The 18038-nt window shown below is 32.8% G+C and overlaps 2 protein-coding genes and 1 long non-coding RNA gene across 3 annotated transcripts; 1 reads left to right on the top strand and 2 right to left on the bottom strand.

The window, feature by feature from the left end:
- Window positions 1-674: 674 nt before the first annotated feature.
- On the bottom strand, window positions 675-7697 carry LOC149398823 (cellulose synthase-like protein E6). The gene is made up of 8 exons (XM_089616016.1): window positions 7379-7697; window positions 5097-5412; window positions 4070-4210; window positions 3850-3981; window positions 3545-3757; window positions 3233-3466; window positions 2121-2468; window positions 675-1369 (listed from the first exon to the last, which is right to left on the bottom strand). Exons 1-8 carry the CDS (start codon window positions 7669-7671, stop codon window positions 833-835), a joined length of 2214 nt encoding a protein of 737 aa, XP_089472142.1. The 5' UTR covers window positions 7672-7697; the 3' UTR covers window positions 675-832.
- Window positions 7698-9420: 1723 nt separating this feature from the next.
- Window positions 9421-9872, top strand: LOC149398822 (uncharacterized). Its single transcript, XR_016296896.1, has 2 exons — window positions 9421-9531; window positions 9632-9872. It is a non-coding gene; the product is annotated as an uncharacterized LOC149398822 (long non-coding RNA).
- Window positions 9873-9989: 117 nt separating this feature from the next.
- LOC149398821 (cellulose synthase-like protein E6) lies at window positions 9990-16953 on the bottom strand. The gene is made up of 8 exons (XM_089616015.1): window positions 16629-16953; window positions 14330-14645; window positions 13341-13481; window positions 13121-13252; window positions 12816-13028; window positions 12506-12739; window positions 11390-11737; window positions 9990-10633 (listed from the first exon to the last, which is right to left on the bottom strand). Exons 1-8 carry the CDS (start codon window positions 16919-16921, stop codon window positions 10097-10099), a joined length of 2214 nt encoding a protein of 737 aa, XP_089472141.1. The 5' UTR covers window positions 16922-16953; the 3' UTR covers window positions 9990-10096.
- Window positions 16954-18038: the final 1085 nt, after the last annotated feature.

Raw genomic sequence — 18038 nt, 5'->3', positions numbered from 1 at the left:
CAGAGTGAGAGAGCGATCCATTCCTTTGATACCATCAGAGTGCCTCAAGGTCAAGCTCGGCGATTTGGTTTTATGCTTTCAGGTAATTACTTGCCTCGCAAGTTACCCGACAAGATCTTGATAATATAGAGAATCAATGCCCTAAAAAAAAATTTGGCACATTCAATCACCATCTCTACATCGACGCCCGTATCGCGAGGATCGAGAGAAATGTACACGATACGACAGAGTGTACGTGCAAGTTCATAGTTCGCTACGACTTTGACCCATCGGAGGTGAGTAACGGTTATCATTATAAAATTTATAATCACTCTCTTTTCTTTTTTTACACGGTACGAACATGAATTGAAATATATTGCGATATTGCCATTCCAGGAAGAAGTTCATTTGACTAGGATATGTTGCAGACCTGTAGAAAATGATGATGAAATAGTTGGCTCCGATAACCAAAATTTGGATGACGATGACAAATGGAAGTTATCTTTTCTATATTAACAAACAAATAACAAAAAAAAAAAACCTTGGTTTAAATTTCTAAATTATTCTTATGTTAGTTTTAATGTAGATCCTTATTTTTCTTTGGGAATGTATGATGTAATTTTCTAATGATATCAAATATCCTCGGCTTTTTTTAGTTCATAATGTGAAATCAATTGAAAACTCAACTCACCAAGAATAAAAAAAAAATAGCTTGGCAACCATCAACTTCTAAGTTTCTCCGTTCGTAGCGAAAAATATGAATGCAACTTTAGCAACGGAATTCGTAAATAAACATGTCACATTTGCTACTAATAGATGAAAGAGGTAGCGAAAAGTTCGATTACAATGAAACTCATAGAGGCAATAAGCACAAAGCTGAAGCTAGGAAAAAAGACTTGAACAAGACCGAGGTTGGTAAACGACCCTTGTCCCCGCGGGCAAACAAAGCTTCATAAACCGGGAAATTGATCAAAACTACGACCCCGCAGAGAAGAATCTGCGTAAATAGTTTGTCGATTTCCGATCCGTCCACGAAAATCTTCTTCATTCCTCCGAGGAACGCAAACAAGTAAAAGAGCGCCAACGTGGCCATCGCGGTGAACACAAGGCTAGAGCCTCCGAACTCCATGATCTCTTGGTCGTACCTCTTTGACACGTCTTCGGTCACGACTTTGTCGGTGAGAGCGAAATGTGTCTCCGATAACCCCAATTTGCCCTTGATGATGTCGACGAAAGCGAAGAAATACGCGGTGGTCCTTCGGATCAGCCACACCCTTTGAAGGTTCCACCAACCTTTCAGCGTGCTACCGCAACTCACGGCTTCCACGGCGCTGTAAACGTTTTTCGCCACGAAAACGTAGCCGAAAGGAATGAACCATGGACTATACATCTGCAACAGAATATATAGAAGGAAGGAAAATGTATCGGTCTTAGTTTAATTTTTGTCAAAAATACCGGATCACGGAAAACAAACCATGGACTTTTCATTTTTTGTTTTAATTACAACATATTAAAAAAAAAAAAATACAGGGCTCAATTTGAACGTTTTTAGGCCACGAGGACTAAGAGCTTGGTCTCAGGCTGGGATGCAATATAACATCGCAGATCCAGCATGCTCTACTAGTTGATTAGCAAAATAGTCAAGGTTCAAATTTACGTCGTCAATTTTTTTTTATGATGTATATAACCAAGTTATCACTTTAAATATTTTATCATAGGGTCAAACCTAATACGAGATTATTTTGTTTGTTACTAAGTTTAGACAAAAAATGGCTATTTTGTAAATCCATTAATTTCAATTGCTATTTAGCTAAAAACACCCGATAAAAAAACGGGTGGAATCGGAATGGTCAAAATTGCGATACATTCCATTAGAAAAATAACCAATTTAAACGTTTGACATTGTTAAATAGTCAACGTTTAGTAAATCTTATGTATCACTTTCAGACGTAAATATTAGATAAATAGTCATTTTCATATACCAAACGTTGGCTATTTACTTAAGATTTACGTCCGAAAGTGGCTATTTACCTAAGATTTACCAAACGTTGGCTATTTAGCAATGTCACACGTCTTTGTTGCTTATTTTTCTAATTTTTTGTTATTATAATATCCCAAAAAGAAATATAGAGCAGGCGTACCTGTGGGAAAAGAGAAACACCGTTGAGCAAGTAGAGAGAAGGGACGATGAGATAGTACAAAGTTGGCAACGAAAACGGAGCCCAAAGGAGATAGATAGAGTAGCCTAGTTGGGCACCAAATGTGATCTTCCCATGGCCGAATGTGAAAGGGCAATATTTGGACATGAATATCTGAGACATTCCTTCTGACCACCTCTTGTGTTGGATGAGAGAAACCTCCAAAGTCGTTGGAGCGACACCCAAGAATGCCCTTCTTTTCGGGTTGTAGTACACCGATTTCCAGCCCCGGCATTGGATCGATAGTCCCGTCACAATGTCTTCGACGGGACACCCGTACATCAATCCCATCTGCCACACGTAGATTACTCTTGATTAGAGATTAATCACTAACTTAATAATTCACTAATGTGAATATTGCGTAGACGGATTGGTTCCAAGTATGAAAATTTAAAAATCGAAGGATTGATGATATTTTGGTTAAATCATATATTTGCAATTTAGGTTAACCTCAACCAAAATTTGCCTTTTCTTTGCTCGGCCTCGACCACACGGGCCGAGATTCGGTGCTCCTTCGCCCTCCAGATCCACCACAAGTAAATTACTCTTAACTAGAGATTAATTACTAACTTAATAATTCAATAATGTTCGGGTACATAATTGCGAGAAAAAAAAATTGAATTATTACGTAGAATAGGAGTGATGAGATTTTGGTTAAATCAAAATTCCTTTTATAAAAATGGTTTTTCTCAATTAAAAATATTCTACCAGCATACAAATATATATATATATATATATATGTATATTTAAAACAAAAAATTGGCTACGTAAGCCACCCAAACTATAGGAATTGTAAATTAACCAACATTTGGTAAATAATTTGTAAATAGCCAACTTGCATATGTGGCAGCCTATTAACTACCTAAAATATATGTTTGACTGTGTTAAATAAGTCTTTTACTAATCTGTTAATAAGTTTACTTTGCCATTTACAAGAAATTAACTAAAGGTGAGCTATATTTCAATTCACTATATCCGTGTGGCTATATAACTTAATAACCCTATTTAAAAAGGTTAAAAAACTGTTAAAAAGAATAGTAGTGCTTGTTTATTACCTCTTTGCCCCATTGAGTACCATTCTCATAGTTGCAATTAGCAAGAGCTTTTGATGATTCTTCTAAATCACCAACACTTTTTACTTCATTATCTTTATAAAATTTCCCCACTATCTCCAATTTAGCCTTGTCATCCTTGGAATACTTCTTTCCTACTAGACTCTCTCTTCGGTGGAAGCACCCGGTCCCACAATACAATGCCGCCCCAAACCCGCCCAAACCGGCTAGCTCAATCTTAATTAGCATTAAGAAAAAAGATTAATTATTGGATGGATTGAATTAAGTTTTTTTTTAATTAATTACTCAACTAACCTCATTAGTGGCATGGTTTACGTTTGCATAAACATCATTCTCCGTGAGATTGTCGAAGTCTTGCGGGAATTGCACGAACGCGAATCCATGCCCTCTCTTCTCGTCGAGAAAAAAACATAAAATCTCTCGGATCGTGTCCGCATTGTTTGAGTACATGTCGCAATCCAAATTCAGAATAAACGGTGAATTGCTTATCTCCGACGACACCCTTATCTATTAATATTACCAATTTAACAAATTATTAAATGTTCATTGTTTGTAATGATAAATTAAACGAAAGCACGGAGTCGAAAAAAATTTCTCACAAGGGCATTCATGGCTCCGGCTTTGAAGTTGTGACGTGAATCGGGTCGCTTTTCTCGTGCCACGTAGACCAATGTTGGCAATCGAAATCCATCGTTGTCTACGGATTTCGCGTCCCTTCCATCTAGTAAAATCTGAGGGAGAAAAGTAATAAAATATAATTAATCAACTTTGTGTTGATAAAATGATCTTTATTTCTTTCCTACAACTTAATTTTCGTACCTGCACTATTGAGTGATGATCATGCTTTTTCACATTGGAATTCCATTCGGCGAATCCCTTGTGAAGTTTCTTTACCTCCTCCGGAATCTTTCCTATTTCAACAGCTGACTCGATTCGGGTTTTCATTTCTTCGTACAATTTCTAATGCAAAACATAAATAAATTATTAAAATCAAATTTTGTTATGCTAACTACGGTTGATATAACTCAATATATTATAGATAATTACAATCTTCAAAACCATTTTATTTCGTAATTATTATGCTTTAATCAAACATATTTACATATATAGTAATATGCTTTATATGAAACGCTGAAGCGTCATTACTTACCTTGCAAATAAAAATAAAAAAATCAAAGTTTTTAGCTAATTGTGAAGGAAGACTAGCAATAGCATTTTAGTGTTTGAAAAAAAAAAACACAATAAGCTCAACACTGTTTTGTGACTACTCATATTATAAGATTTTTATTTTTAACAGAGATAGTGCTTGAACTATTATGTGCGTGATAATTTGGCTCATAAACTAATTTTTGTAGTAAAGTGGCCCAAGACATGATATTTTAATATATTTTTACATAAAATCACACTTTCTTTTAGTGAAATCCAACAATTGAATAACTTAACATATATATAAATAAAATAATATAAAGACTTAGATAAGTTGGTCATAAGTTCTAAATAAAACGCAATCTTACTAAGTAATTATGGTGGTATTATAACATAACTAGTTTTTTTTAATATAGTTACAAAGTTATCAAAGTTAAAGTTGAGCAATAATATTTCTAAAGTTCTTACAAAGTTGTCAAAGTTAAAGTTGAGCAATAATATTTCTAAAGTTCTTACAAAGTTGTCAAAGTTAAAGTTGAGCAATAATATTTCTAAAGTTCTTACTTACATGATAGATTTAATTTTTAAGAAAATGATATTTATTTTAAATGACGAAAAGGCTACAAAATGAGTTGACTATGTTGCTCTGAAAATTACTTTGGGACCAAATCATATTACTACCGTAAAATAATTAAGCTACCTTAATGGTTGACCACTCTTGGGCGTGATCTTCTTTGGCGGAGGAACATTGAGCAAAATAAGGCTCCGGTGCTCTTGGCTCGACGTCAAATCGCTTGCAAAATGGGATCCAATGCTTAGCGAAATTTGAGGCCTCGATGAGAGCATAAAAAGTGAAGTCGGAACCACCATCATCGGAAACATAAACGCTCAATTTTTCGGGCGGATAATTGTAAGCCATTGTTGATAAAACCGTGTTGATCACTAAACTTGGTGGCTCCATTTTCGGGTCTGCCGTGCACACGAATATATCCATGCTTGGCAACTTGCTCTCGTATCTATGCATACACATTTATATTTTAATTTTAAATTTAATTTATATAAATAGCCAATTGGATTAGTACATGTGAGATTTAATACCTACATTAATTATTGGATAAATTACAAGAATACCCCATGAACTCTAAGTCGAGTAACAAAGTGCACCTCAATTTCTTTTTTCCACAAAATTACCTTAAATTTTCGTTTTACTCGACTTTAGTCCCTTCCATCAAATTTTATCAGTTACCATCCCACAATACAATACCACCCCAAACCCGCCCACCTCGGCTAGCTCGATCTTAATTAGCATTAAGAAAGAGATTAATTTTAGACACTTGTGTGATTGCATTATTAAAGACAAAATATAAATCTAATATATACCAAAATAAAAACAGAAAATTAGAAAAATAATCAACTTATTTTGACATTGTCAAATAGTCAACATTTAGTAAATCTTAGATAAATAATCATAAAATATTACGTGACTTAATATATGATAGCGGTTATTTAGCTAAAATTTACATCTGTATATATATAAAAATGGCTATTAATCTATGATTTAATAAACGTTGGTTATTTATCAATATTAAACGTTTAAATTAGTTATTTTTCTAATGCATCCAAATAAAAATAACTATGCACTGCCAATAATGACTGTACGGGTATTTATTTTGTTAGGAGTTGGGATAGAATCGATCGATTACAATGTTTACTCCAATAAAATGTTAGAATAATAAATAAATAAATAAATAATCAAGCACGGCAATAAAATAAGTAACGAATATGTACGTATGTTTTTTTTTTTTTTTTGTCGTTTTGTTTTCTAATGTCCAGGGCAATTATTATGAAAAAAATAATAAGAACTCGCGAGGGTTGCAAGTCCAATTGATTTTTTTGTTTTTGTTTTTATTGCTTCAATGTAAGTCCAATTAAATGAATATATAAGCTTATAATAAGACACCACGTGGTGCTCTTTCGAATTACGACTATTATTATTATTTTAGGGAGTCTCGTTTCTTTCTCATTTATGATAATGAAGACAAAACAAGATTCTTTCAATTTTTGGGCAGGTAATGTTGTGTTTGGTTTTCATTCCAAAAATTTTTTGGAAGTGTTTTTGACTTTTTAAGATAAAAAAAATTGAAAATAAAAAGTGAAAGTTGTGTTTGGTTTAATTTTCGGGAAATTTTTTTTAAAAAATTTTGAAATTGTTTTGTAAAAAAGTAAAGAAAACTGAAAACAAATAAAATGTGTTTTTGGAATTTTTTCTTCTCTTCTCTCCTCCTTCTCCTCACCCCACCCGCGTTCAAGACTTGAAAAAATAAAAAAAAAATCCAGCCATCTTTGTGATCAATTTGAGCCTTGGGATTTGTTTGTGATCAATTTTGTTGAGATTATTTTGGTCATGTAAAATAGTTTTCATTTTTTCAAAAACAAAAATGAAAACTGTACCAAATAGTTTTTTCAGTTTTTCAAAAACAAAAATGAAAACTGTACCAAACAATTTTTTGAAAACAACTGCAAAATAATTTTTCAGTACAATTACAAAAATTAAAAACAAAAACTTAACTACAAAACAAAACCTAAAGTATTGTATCGTTTTCAACAAGTACATGCGAAAGGTAAATTCAAATGATATTTCTTATTAAAAAAGAATGGCACGTTAATGACCACAATACGATGGAAAGACAAATAGTTCATAATCACGTGTCACCTCAAATGTCAAATTGAAATCTACTAAAATCCAAACAATATTTGTATTTTACCCCTAAAAAAACATTTTATTTTAATTTGTAAATTGTAATATAAATAAGATAGGATAGAATCGTAATATAAACGAAATAATAGATATGTTGTGTGTGCTTCATGGTAGCTGACTAGCTGTGCTCTACTTCTACACATACATATTATTATTTAATCAAAACGCTATGAGAATCGAAATATATATGAACATATTTTAGAAAATTCATTTGATGGATATACCTTTGAGAAAGTCTTTCCTTGAAAGGGTAGAACCGAAGGGAATTCCAACGGACAGACTGAGTGATGATCCAGTACAGACCGAAGCATATCTCAGCCATCAACAAACCAATCCAAGCCCATCTCCGATTGGATGGTGATATTGTTGGGATGTTGGTCAACCTGTACCACCAGATTGTGAGTACACAGACCATGATTGTAGCCGCGAACACCCTATAAATCCCTCTAAATCTTGCTTCCCTTATCTCGAATAGTTCTTCTTCCGGGACTTCTTTTTCTTTATCTTCATAACTCATCTCTCTCTCTCTCTTGATATGAGTAGTGTTCTATTAGGATGGGTAATTGGGCATGGATTTAATGGAGTGGAATAGTCAATGATGATATGTTTTTTTTTTTTTTTTTTTATTGTTGGAAAGTGAGTAATAATGATATGTGGTGACATGGCAATTTATTTTCCACATATTGTATGTTAGGTGTACTTGGAATTATTTTTTTGAGAAATTGATAACAGCAATGTCAATTGTTTGTTACTTATCAAAAATCAACAAAAACTCAAATATTGATACATTTAGTATCAAAACGGTCGCGAACTGAGTTGATTTCGTGACACATTGATCATGAATTGGTTGCAGTTCGTGACCGATTTGATCTAAATGAGTCAACATTGTGAATTTTAATTGATTTTTTGTAAGTGACAAGCAAATAGTATTATTGTTGTTAATTTTCTTATATTTTTATACTAAGTCATTTTTTGTTGATGCGAGAAATCACACCAAGGCAGTCACGACAATTTAAGCAAATAAACGGGTCGATTTAGATTTAGAACTAAGCCTCAAATCTCTGTTACAAGACCAAATTAAAACACTTGAAGAATTTTGTATGTTGTAAAATAACTATTAAAAAGGAACTGAATGCAAAGGCGAGCTCAGGACTGTATATTATATCGTTGAGAGTAATACAATTGTTCGAATTAAGAGATGACAAAAATGAGAGGGGGAGATAACAGAAGTTACGTCAAGATGTCTCTAAATTTAAATACACTAAAATTAGACTCTAGAACTCAAGCAATGTTCATGTGTCCTTTATTTTTCTATATTCTTAAAGAGACATGTATGGACATATTAGCAAACTTAAAACTTAGTGGGTGATGTAAAATATATTATATTTTGAGTTACTAGACCTGTTCTTCCTCCCTTTTTGACATTCTATGATAAAACAGTAACATTGACATTTTGGTAGTCTATTAAATTTTTGTGAGATGCATTGCAAAGTAATTTTTTGACATTTCTTTAGCTATGTAGTCAGATTCAATGGAAATCTATAGCAAACTAGGACTGTCATTAATAATGGTATGGAATGATGAGCAATGGAAATGAAAAACCTCAACGTATCTTTAAGCACTCCTGAGTTATCTCAACTAAATTGGTATCCTTTGTCCACCACAATAAAGTAATCTGAGTTTGGGAAAAGTATTTGATGCTCTGAAATTCTATGCAAATAGCTCGAATGCAACAAACAAACAAAATTCATTGGTGAAAAATTACAAGTTTAGGATACAAATGTAAAAATATATTTTTTATTTTCCTTATGATTTTTTCTACACTCTTGGTTATTCGATAAACAAAAGTTTAAAATATTTTAAAGATTTCACGGGCATTTTAGAAGTGTCATTTATGTAGAGGAGCACATGGGTTAAAAAAAACCATAGAATTTAAGTACAAAAATGTTTGAAAGTTCAGGACAAACATGTAACAAAATATTTTCGATTTTCCACATGATTACGTTACCCGAAGATTTGAAAAATTGTAAATAATCGCAGGAGGTGCGTGTTCAATTTTCAGGTTTCGGTAAAGAGGAAGACGAGTGGGTGAGATTGAGAGACAGAGTGAGAGAGCGATCCATTCCTTTGATACCATCAGAGTGCCACAAGGTCAAGTTCGGCGATTTGGTTTTATGCTTTCAGGTAATTACTTGCCTCGCAAGTTACCCGACAAGATCTTGATAATATAGAGAATCAATGCTCTAAAAAAAAATTTGGCACATTCAATCACCATCTCTACATCGACGCCCGTATCGCGAGGATCGAGAGAAATGTACACGATACGACAGAGTGTACGTGCAAGTTCATAGTTCGCTACGACTTTGACCAATCGGAGGTGAGTAACGGTTATCATTATAAAATTTATAATCACTCTCTTTTCTTTTTTTACACGGTACGAACATGAATTGAAATATATTGCGATATTGCCATTCCAGGAAGAAGTTCGTTTGACTAGGATATGTTGCAGACCTGTAGAAAATGATGATGAAATAGTTGGCTCCGATAACCAAAATTTGGATGACGATGACAAATGGAAGTTATCTTTTCTATATTAACAAACAAATAACAAAAAAAAAAAACCTTGGTTTAAATTTCTAAATTATTCTTATGTTAGTTTTAATGTAGATCCTTATTTTTCTTTGGGAATGTATGATGTAATTTTCTAATGATATCAAATATCCTCGGCTTTTTTTAGTTCATATTATGTGAAATCAATTGAAAACTCAACTCACCAAGAATAAAAAAAAAAAATATATAGCTTGGCAACCATCAACTTCTAAGTTTCTCCGTTCGTAGCGAAAAATATGAATGCAACTTTAGCAACGGAATTCGTAAATAAACATGTCACATTTGCTACTAATAGATGAAAGAGGTAGCGAAAAGTTCGATTACAATGAAACTCATAGAGGCAATAAGCACAAAGCTGAAGCTAGGAAAAAAGACTTGAACAAGACCGAGGTTGGTAAACGACCCTTGTCCCCGCGGGCAAACAAAGCTTCATAAACCGGGAAATTGATCAAAACTACGACCCCGCAGAGAAGAATCTGCGTAAATAGTTTGTCGATTTCCGATCCGTCCACAAAAATCTTCTTCATTCCTCCGAGCAACGCAAACAAGTAAAAGAGCGCCAACGTGGCCAACGCGGTGAACATAAGGCTAGAGCCTCCGAACTCCATGATCTCTTGGTCGTACCTCTTTGACACGTCTTCGGTCACGACTTTGTCAGTGAGAGCGAAATGTGTCTCCGATAACCCCAATTTGCCCTTGATGATGTCGACGAAAGCGAAGAAATACGCGGTGGTCCTTCGGATCAGCCACACCCTTTGAAGGTTCCACCAACCTTTCAGCGTGCTACCGCAACTCACGGCTTCCACGGCGCTGTAAACGTTTTTTGCCACGAAAACGTAGCCGAAAGGAATGAACCATGGACTATACATCTGAAACAGAATATATAGAAGGAAGGAAAATGTATCGGTCTTAGTTTAATTTTTGTCAAAAATACCGGATCACGGAAAACAAACCATGGACTTTTCATTTTTTGTTTTAATTACAACATATTTAAAAAAAAAATATACAGGGCTCAATTTGAACGTTTTTAGGCCACGAGGACTAAGAGCTTGGTCTCGGGCTGGGATGCAATATAACATCGTAGATCCAGCATGCTCTACTAGTTGATTAGCAAAATAGTCAAGGTTCAAATTTACGTCGTCAAATTTTTTTTATTATGTATATAACCAAGTTATCACTTTAAATATTTTATCATAGGGTCAAACCTAATACGAGATTATTTTGTTTGTTACTAAGTTTAGACAAAAAATGGCTATTTTGTAAATCCATTCATTTCAATTGCTATTTAGCTAAAAACACCCGATAAAAAAACGGGTGGAATCGGAATGGTCAATATTGCGACACATTCCATTAGAAAAATAATCAATTTAAACGTTTGACATTGTTAAATAGCCAACATTTAGTAAATCTTAGGTAAATAATCACTTTCAGACGTAAATATTAGATAAATAGTCATTTTCATATACCAAACGTTGGTTATTTACTTAAGATTTACGTCCGAAAGTGGCTATTTACCTAAGATTTACCAAACGTCGGCTATTTAGCAATGTCACACGTTTATGTTGCTTATTTTTCTAATTTTCTGTTATTATAATATCCCAAAAAGAAATATAGAGCAGGCGTACCTGTGGGAAAAGAGAAACACCGTTGAGCAAGTAGAGAGAAGGGACGATGAGATAGTACAAAGTTGGCAACGAAAATGGAGCCCAAAGGAGATAGATAGAGTAGCCTAGTTGGGCACCAAATGTGATCTTCCCACGGCCAAATGTGAAAGGGCAATATTTGGACATGAATATCTGAGACATTCCTTCTGACCACCTCTTGTGTTGGATGAGAGACACCTCCAAAGTCGTCGGAGCGACACCCAAGAACGCCCTTCTTTTCGGGTTGTAGTACACCGATTTCCAGCCCCGGCATTGGATCGATAGTCCCGTCACAATGTCTTCGACGGGACACCCGTACATCAATCCCATCTGCCACACGTAGATTACTCTTGATTAGAGATTAATTACTAACTTAATAATTCACTAATGTGAATATTGCGTAGACGGATTGGTTTCAAAGTATGAAAATTTAAAAATTGAAGGATTGATGATATTTTGGTTAAATCATATATTTGCAATTTAGGTTAACCTCAACCAAAATTTGCCTTTTCTTTGCTCGGCCTCGACCACACGGTGCTCCTTCGCCCTCCATATCCGCCAAAAGTAAATTACTCTTAACTAGAGATTAATTACTAACTTAATAATTCAATAATGTTCGGGTACATAATTGCGAGAAAAAAAAAATTGAATTATTACGTAGAATAGGAGTGATGAGATTTTGGTTAAATCAAAATTCCTTTTATAAAAATGGTTTTTCTCAATTAAAAATATTCTACCAGTATACAAATATATATATATATATATATATATATATATATATATATATATTTAAAACAAAAAAATTGGCTACGTAAGCCACCTAAACTATAGGAATTGTAAATTAACCAACCTTTGGTAAATACTTTGTAAATAGCCAACTTGCATATGTGGCATCCTATTAACTACCTAAAATATATGTTTGACTGTGTTAAATAAGTCTTTACTAATCTGTTAATAAGTTGACTTGGCCATTTACAAGAAATTAACTAAAGGTGGGTTATATCTCAATTCACTATATCCGTGTGACTATATAACTTAATAATCCTATTTAAAAAGGTTAAAAAACTGTTAAAAAGAATAGTAGTGCTTGTTTATTACCTCTTTGCCCCATTGAGTACCATTCTCATAGTTGCAATTAGCAAGAGCTTTTGATGATTCTTCTAAATCACCAACACTTTTTACTTCATTATCTTTATAAAATTTCTCCACTATCTCCAATTTAGCCTTGTCATCCTTGGAATACTTCTTTCCTACTAGACTCTCTCTTCGGTGGAAGCACCCGGTCCCACAATACAATGCCGCCCCAAACCCGCCCAAACCGGCTAGCTCAATCTTAATTAGCATTAAGAGAAAGATTAATTATTGGATGGATTGAATTAAGTTTTTTTTAATTAATTACTCAACTAACCTCATTAGTGGCATGGTTTACGTTTGCATAAACATCATTCTCCGTGAGATTGTCGAAGTCTTGCGGGAATTGCACGAACGCGAATCCATGCCCTCTCTTCTCGTCGAGAAAAAAACATAAAATCTCTCGGATCGTGTCCGCATTGTTCGAGTACATGTCGCAATCCAAGTTCAGAATAAACGGCGAATTGCTTATCTCCGACGACACCCTTATCTATTAATATTACCAATTTAACAAATTATTAAATCTTCATTGTTTGTAATGATAAATTAAACGAAAGCACGGAGTCGAAAAAAATTTCTCACAAGGGCATTCATGGCTCCGGCTTTGAAGTTGTGACGTGAATCGGGTCGCTTTTCTCGTGCCACGTAGACCAATGTTGGCAATCGAAATCCGTCGTTGTCTACGGATTTCGCGTCCCTTCCATCTAGTAAAATCTGAGGGAGAAAAGTAATACGATATAATTAATCGACTTTGTGTTGATAAAATGATCTTTATTTCTTTCCTACAACTTAATTTTTGTACCTGCACTATTGAGTGATGATCATTCTTTTTCACATTGGAATTCCATTCGGCGAATCCCTTGTGAAGTTTCTTTACCTCCTCCGGAATCTTTCCTATTTCAACAGCTGACTCGATTCGGGTTTTCATTTCTTCGTACAATTTCTAATGCAAAACATAAATAAATCATTAAAATCAAATTTTGTTATGCTAACTACGGTTGATATAACTCAATGTATTATAGATAATTATAATCTTCAAAACCATTTTATTTCGTAATTATTATGCTTTAATCAAACATATTTACATATATAGTAATATGCTTTATATGAAACGCTGAAGCGTCATTACCTACCTTGTAAATAAAAAAATTAAAAAAATCAAAGTTTTTAGCTACTTGTGAAGGAATACTAACAATAGCATTTTAGTGTTTGAAAAAAAAAACAATAAGCTCGACACTGTTTTGTGACTACTCATATTATAAGAATTTTTTTTTTTTTAAACAGAGATAGTGCTTGAACTATTATGTGCATGATAATCTGGCTCATAAACTAATTTTTGTAGTAAAGTGCCCCCCGAGGCATGATATTTTAATATATTTTTACATAAAATCACACTTTCTTTTAGTGAAATCCAACAATTGAATAACTTAACATATATATAAATAAAATAATATAAAGACTTAGATAAGTTGGTCATAATTTCTAAATAAAACGCAATCTTACTAAGTAATTATGGTGGTATTATAACATATATAACTAGTTTTTTTTAATATAGTTACAAAGTTGTCAAAGTTAAAGTTGAGCAATAATATTTCTAAAGTTCTTACAAAGTTGTCAAAGTTAAAGTTGAGCAATAATATTTCTAAAGTTCTTACTTACATGATAGATTTAATTTTTAAGAAAATGATATTTATTTTAAATGACGAAAAGGCTACAAAATGAGTTGACTATGTTGCTCTGAAAATTACTTTGGGACCAAATCATATTACTACCGTAAAATAATTAAGCTACCTTAATGGTTGACCACTCGTGGTCGTGATCTTCTTTGGCGGAGGAACATTGAGCAAAATAAGGCTCCGGTGCTCTTGGCTCGACGTTAAATCGCTTGCAAAATGGGATCCAATGCTTAGCGAAATTTGAGGCCTCGATGAGAGCATAAAAAGTGAAGTCGGAACCACCATCATCGGAAACATAAACGCTCAATTTTTCAGGCGGATAATTGTAAGCCATTGTTGATAAAACCGTGTTGATCACTAAACTTGGTGGCTCCATTTTCGGGTCTGCCGTGCACACGAATATATCCATGCTTGGCAACTTGCTCTCGTATCTATGCATACACATTTATATTTTAATTTTAAATTTAATTTATATAAATAACTAATTGGATTAGTACATTTGAGATTCAATACCTACGTTAATTATTGGATAAATTACAAGAATATATACCCCCTGAACTCTAAGTTGAGTAACAAAGTGCACCTCAATTTCTTTTTTCCACAAAATTACCTTAAATTTTCGTTTTACTCGACTTTAGTCCCTTCCATCAAATTTTATCAGTTACCATCCCACAATACAATACCACCCCAAACCCGCCCACCTCGGCTAGCTCGATCTTAATTAGCATTAAGAAAGAGATTAATTTTAGACACTTGTGTGATTGCATTATTAAAGACAAAATATAAATCTAATATATACCAAAATAAAAACAGAAAATTAGAAAAATAATCAACTTATTTTGACATTGTCAAATAGTCAACATTTAGTAAATCTTAGATAAATAATCATAAAATATTACGTGACTTAATATATGATAGCGGTTATTTAGCTAAAATTTACATCTGTATATATATAAAAATGGTTATTAATCTATGATTTAATAAACGTTGGTTATTTATCAATATTAAACGTTTAAATTAGTTATTTTTCTAATGCATCCAAATAAAAATAACTATGCACTGCCAATAATGACTGTACGGGTATTTATTTTGTTAGGAGTTGGGATAGAATCGATCGATTACAATGTTTACTCCAATAAAATGTTAGAATAATAAATAAATAAATAAATAATCAAGCACGGCAATAAAATAAGTAACGTTAACGAATATGTACGTATGTTTTTTTTTTTTTTTTTTTTTGTCGTTTTGTTTTCTAATGTCCAGGGCAATTATTATGAAAAAAATAATAAGAACTCGCGAGGGTTGCAAGTCCAATTGATTTTTTTTGTTTTTGTTTTTATTGCTTCAATGTAAGTCCAATTAAATGAATATATAAGCTTATAATAAGACACCACGTGGTGCTCTTTCAAATTACGACTATTATTATTATTTTAGGGAGTCTTGTTTCTTTCTCATTTCTGATAATGAAGACAAAACAAGATTCTTTAAATTTTTGGGCAGGTAATGTTGTGTTTGGTTTTCATTCCAAAATTTTTTTGCAAGTGTTTTTGACTTTTTAAGATAAAAAAAATTGAAAATAAAAAGTGAAAGTTGTGTTTGGTTTAATTTTCGGGAAATTTTTTTTTAAAAATTTTGAAATTGTTTTGTAAAAAAGTAAAGAAAACTGAAAACAAATAAAATGTGTTTTTGGAATTTTTTCTTCTCTTCTCTCCTCCTTCTCCTCACCCGCGTTTAAGACTTGAAAAAATAAAAAAAAATCCAGCCATCTTTGTGATAAATTTGAGCCTCGGGATTTGTTTGTGATCAATTTTGTTGAGATTATTTTGGTCATGTAAAATAGTTTTCATTTTTTCAAAAACAAAAATGAAAACTGTACCAAATAGTTTTTTCAGTTTTTCAAAAACAAAAATGAAAACTGTACCAAACAGTTTTTTTAAAACAACTGCAAAATAATTTTTCAGTGCAACTACAAAAATTAAAAAATTAAAAACAAAAACTTAACTACAAAACAAAACCTAAAGTATTGTATCGTTTTCAACAAGTACATGCGAAAGGTAAATTCAAATGATATTTCTTATTAAAAAAGAATGGCACGTTAATGACCACAATACGATGGAAAGACAAATAGTTCATAATCACGTGTCACCTCAAATGTCAATTGAAATCTACTAAAATCCAAACAATATTTGTATTTTACCCCTAAAAAAACATTTTATTTTAATTTGTAAATTGTAATATAAATAAGATAGGATAGAATCGTAATATAAACGAAATAATAGATATGTTCTGTGTGCTTCATGGTAGCTGACTAGCTGTGCTCTACTTCTACACATACATATTATTATTTAATCAAAACGCTATGAGAATCGAAATATATATGAACATATTTTAGAAAATTCATTTGATGGATATACCTTTGAGAAAGTCTTTCCTTGAAAGGGTAGAACCGAAGGGAATTCCAACGGACAGACTGAGTGATGATCCAGTACAGACCGAAGCATATCTCAGCCATCAACAAACCAATCCAAGCCCATCTCCGATTGGATGGTGATATTGTTGAGATGTTGGTCAACCTGTACCACCAGATTGTGAGTACACAGACCATGATTGTACCCGCGAACACCCTATAAATCCCTCTAAATCTTGCTTCCCTTATCTCGAATAGTTCTTCTTCCGGGACTTCTTTTTCATTATCTTCATAACTCATCTCTCTCTCTCTCTTGATATGAGTAGTGTTCTATTAGGATGGGTAACTGGGCATGGATTTAATGGAGTGGAATAGTCAATGATGATATGTTTTTTTTTTTATTATTATTATTGTTGGAAAGTGAGTAATAATGATATGTGGTGACATGGCAATTTATTTTCCACATATTGTATGTTAGGTGTACTTGGAATTATTTTTTTGAGAAATTGATAACAGCAATGTCAATTGTTTGTCACTTATCAAAAATCAACAAAAACTCAAATATTGATACATTTAGTATCAAAACGGTCGCGAACTGAGTTGATTTCGTGACACATTGATCATGAATTGGTTGCAGTTCGTGACCGATTTGATCTAAATGAGTCAACATTTTGAATTTTAATTGATTTTTTGTAAGTGACAAGCAAATAGTATTATTGTTGTTAATTTTCGTATATTTTTTTACTAAGTCATTTTTTGTTGATGCGAGAAATCACACCAAGACAGTCACGACAATTTAAGCAAATAAACGGGTCGATTTAGATTTAGAACTAAGCCTCAAATCTCTGTTACAAGACCAAATTAAAACACTTGAAGAATTTTGTATGTTGTAAAATAACTATTAAAAAGGAACTGAATGCAAAGGCGAGCTCAGGACTGTATATTATATCGTTGAGAGTAATACAATTGTTCGAATTAAGAGATGACAAAAATGAGAGGGGGAGATAACAGAAGTTACGTCAAGATGTCTCTAAATTTAAATACACTAAAATTAGACTCTAGAACTCAAGCAATGTTCATGTGTCCTTTATTTTTCTATATTCTTAAAGAGACATGTATGGACATATTAGCAAACTTAAAACTTAGTGGGTGATGTAAAATGTATTATATTTTGAGTTACTAGACCTGTTCTTCCTCCCTTTTTGACATTCTATGATAAAACAGTAACATTGACATTTTGGTAGTCTATTAAATTTTTGTGAGATGCATTGCAAAGTAATTTTTTTGACATTTCTTTAGCTATGTAGTCAGATTCAATGGAAATCTATAGCAAACTAGAGTGACTGTCATTAATAATGGTATGGAATGATGAGCAATGGAAACGAAAAACCTCAACGTATCTTTAAGCACTCCTGAG

This window comes from Urtica dioica, chromosome 5, assembly GCF_054948205.1.
Source record: "Urtica dioica subsp. dioica isolate 48M chromosome 5, U.dioica_male_clone48M_v1_H2, whole genome shotgun sequence".
NCBI lineage: Eukaryota > Viridiplantae > Streptophyta > Magnoliopsida > Rosales > Urticaceae > Urtica > Urtica dioica.
This window is presented reverse-complemented; position numbering and strand designations above follow the sequence as displayed.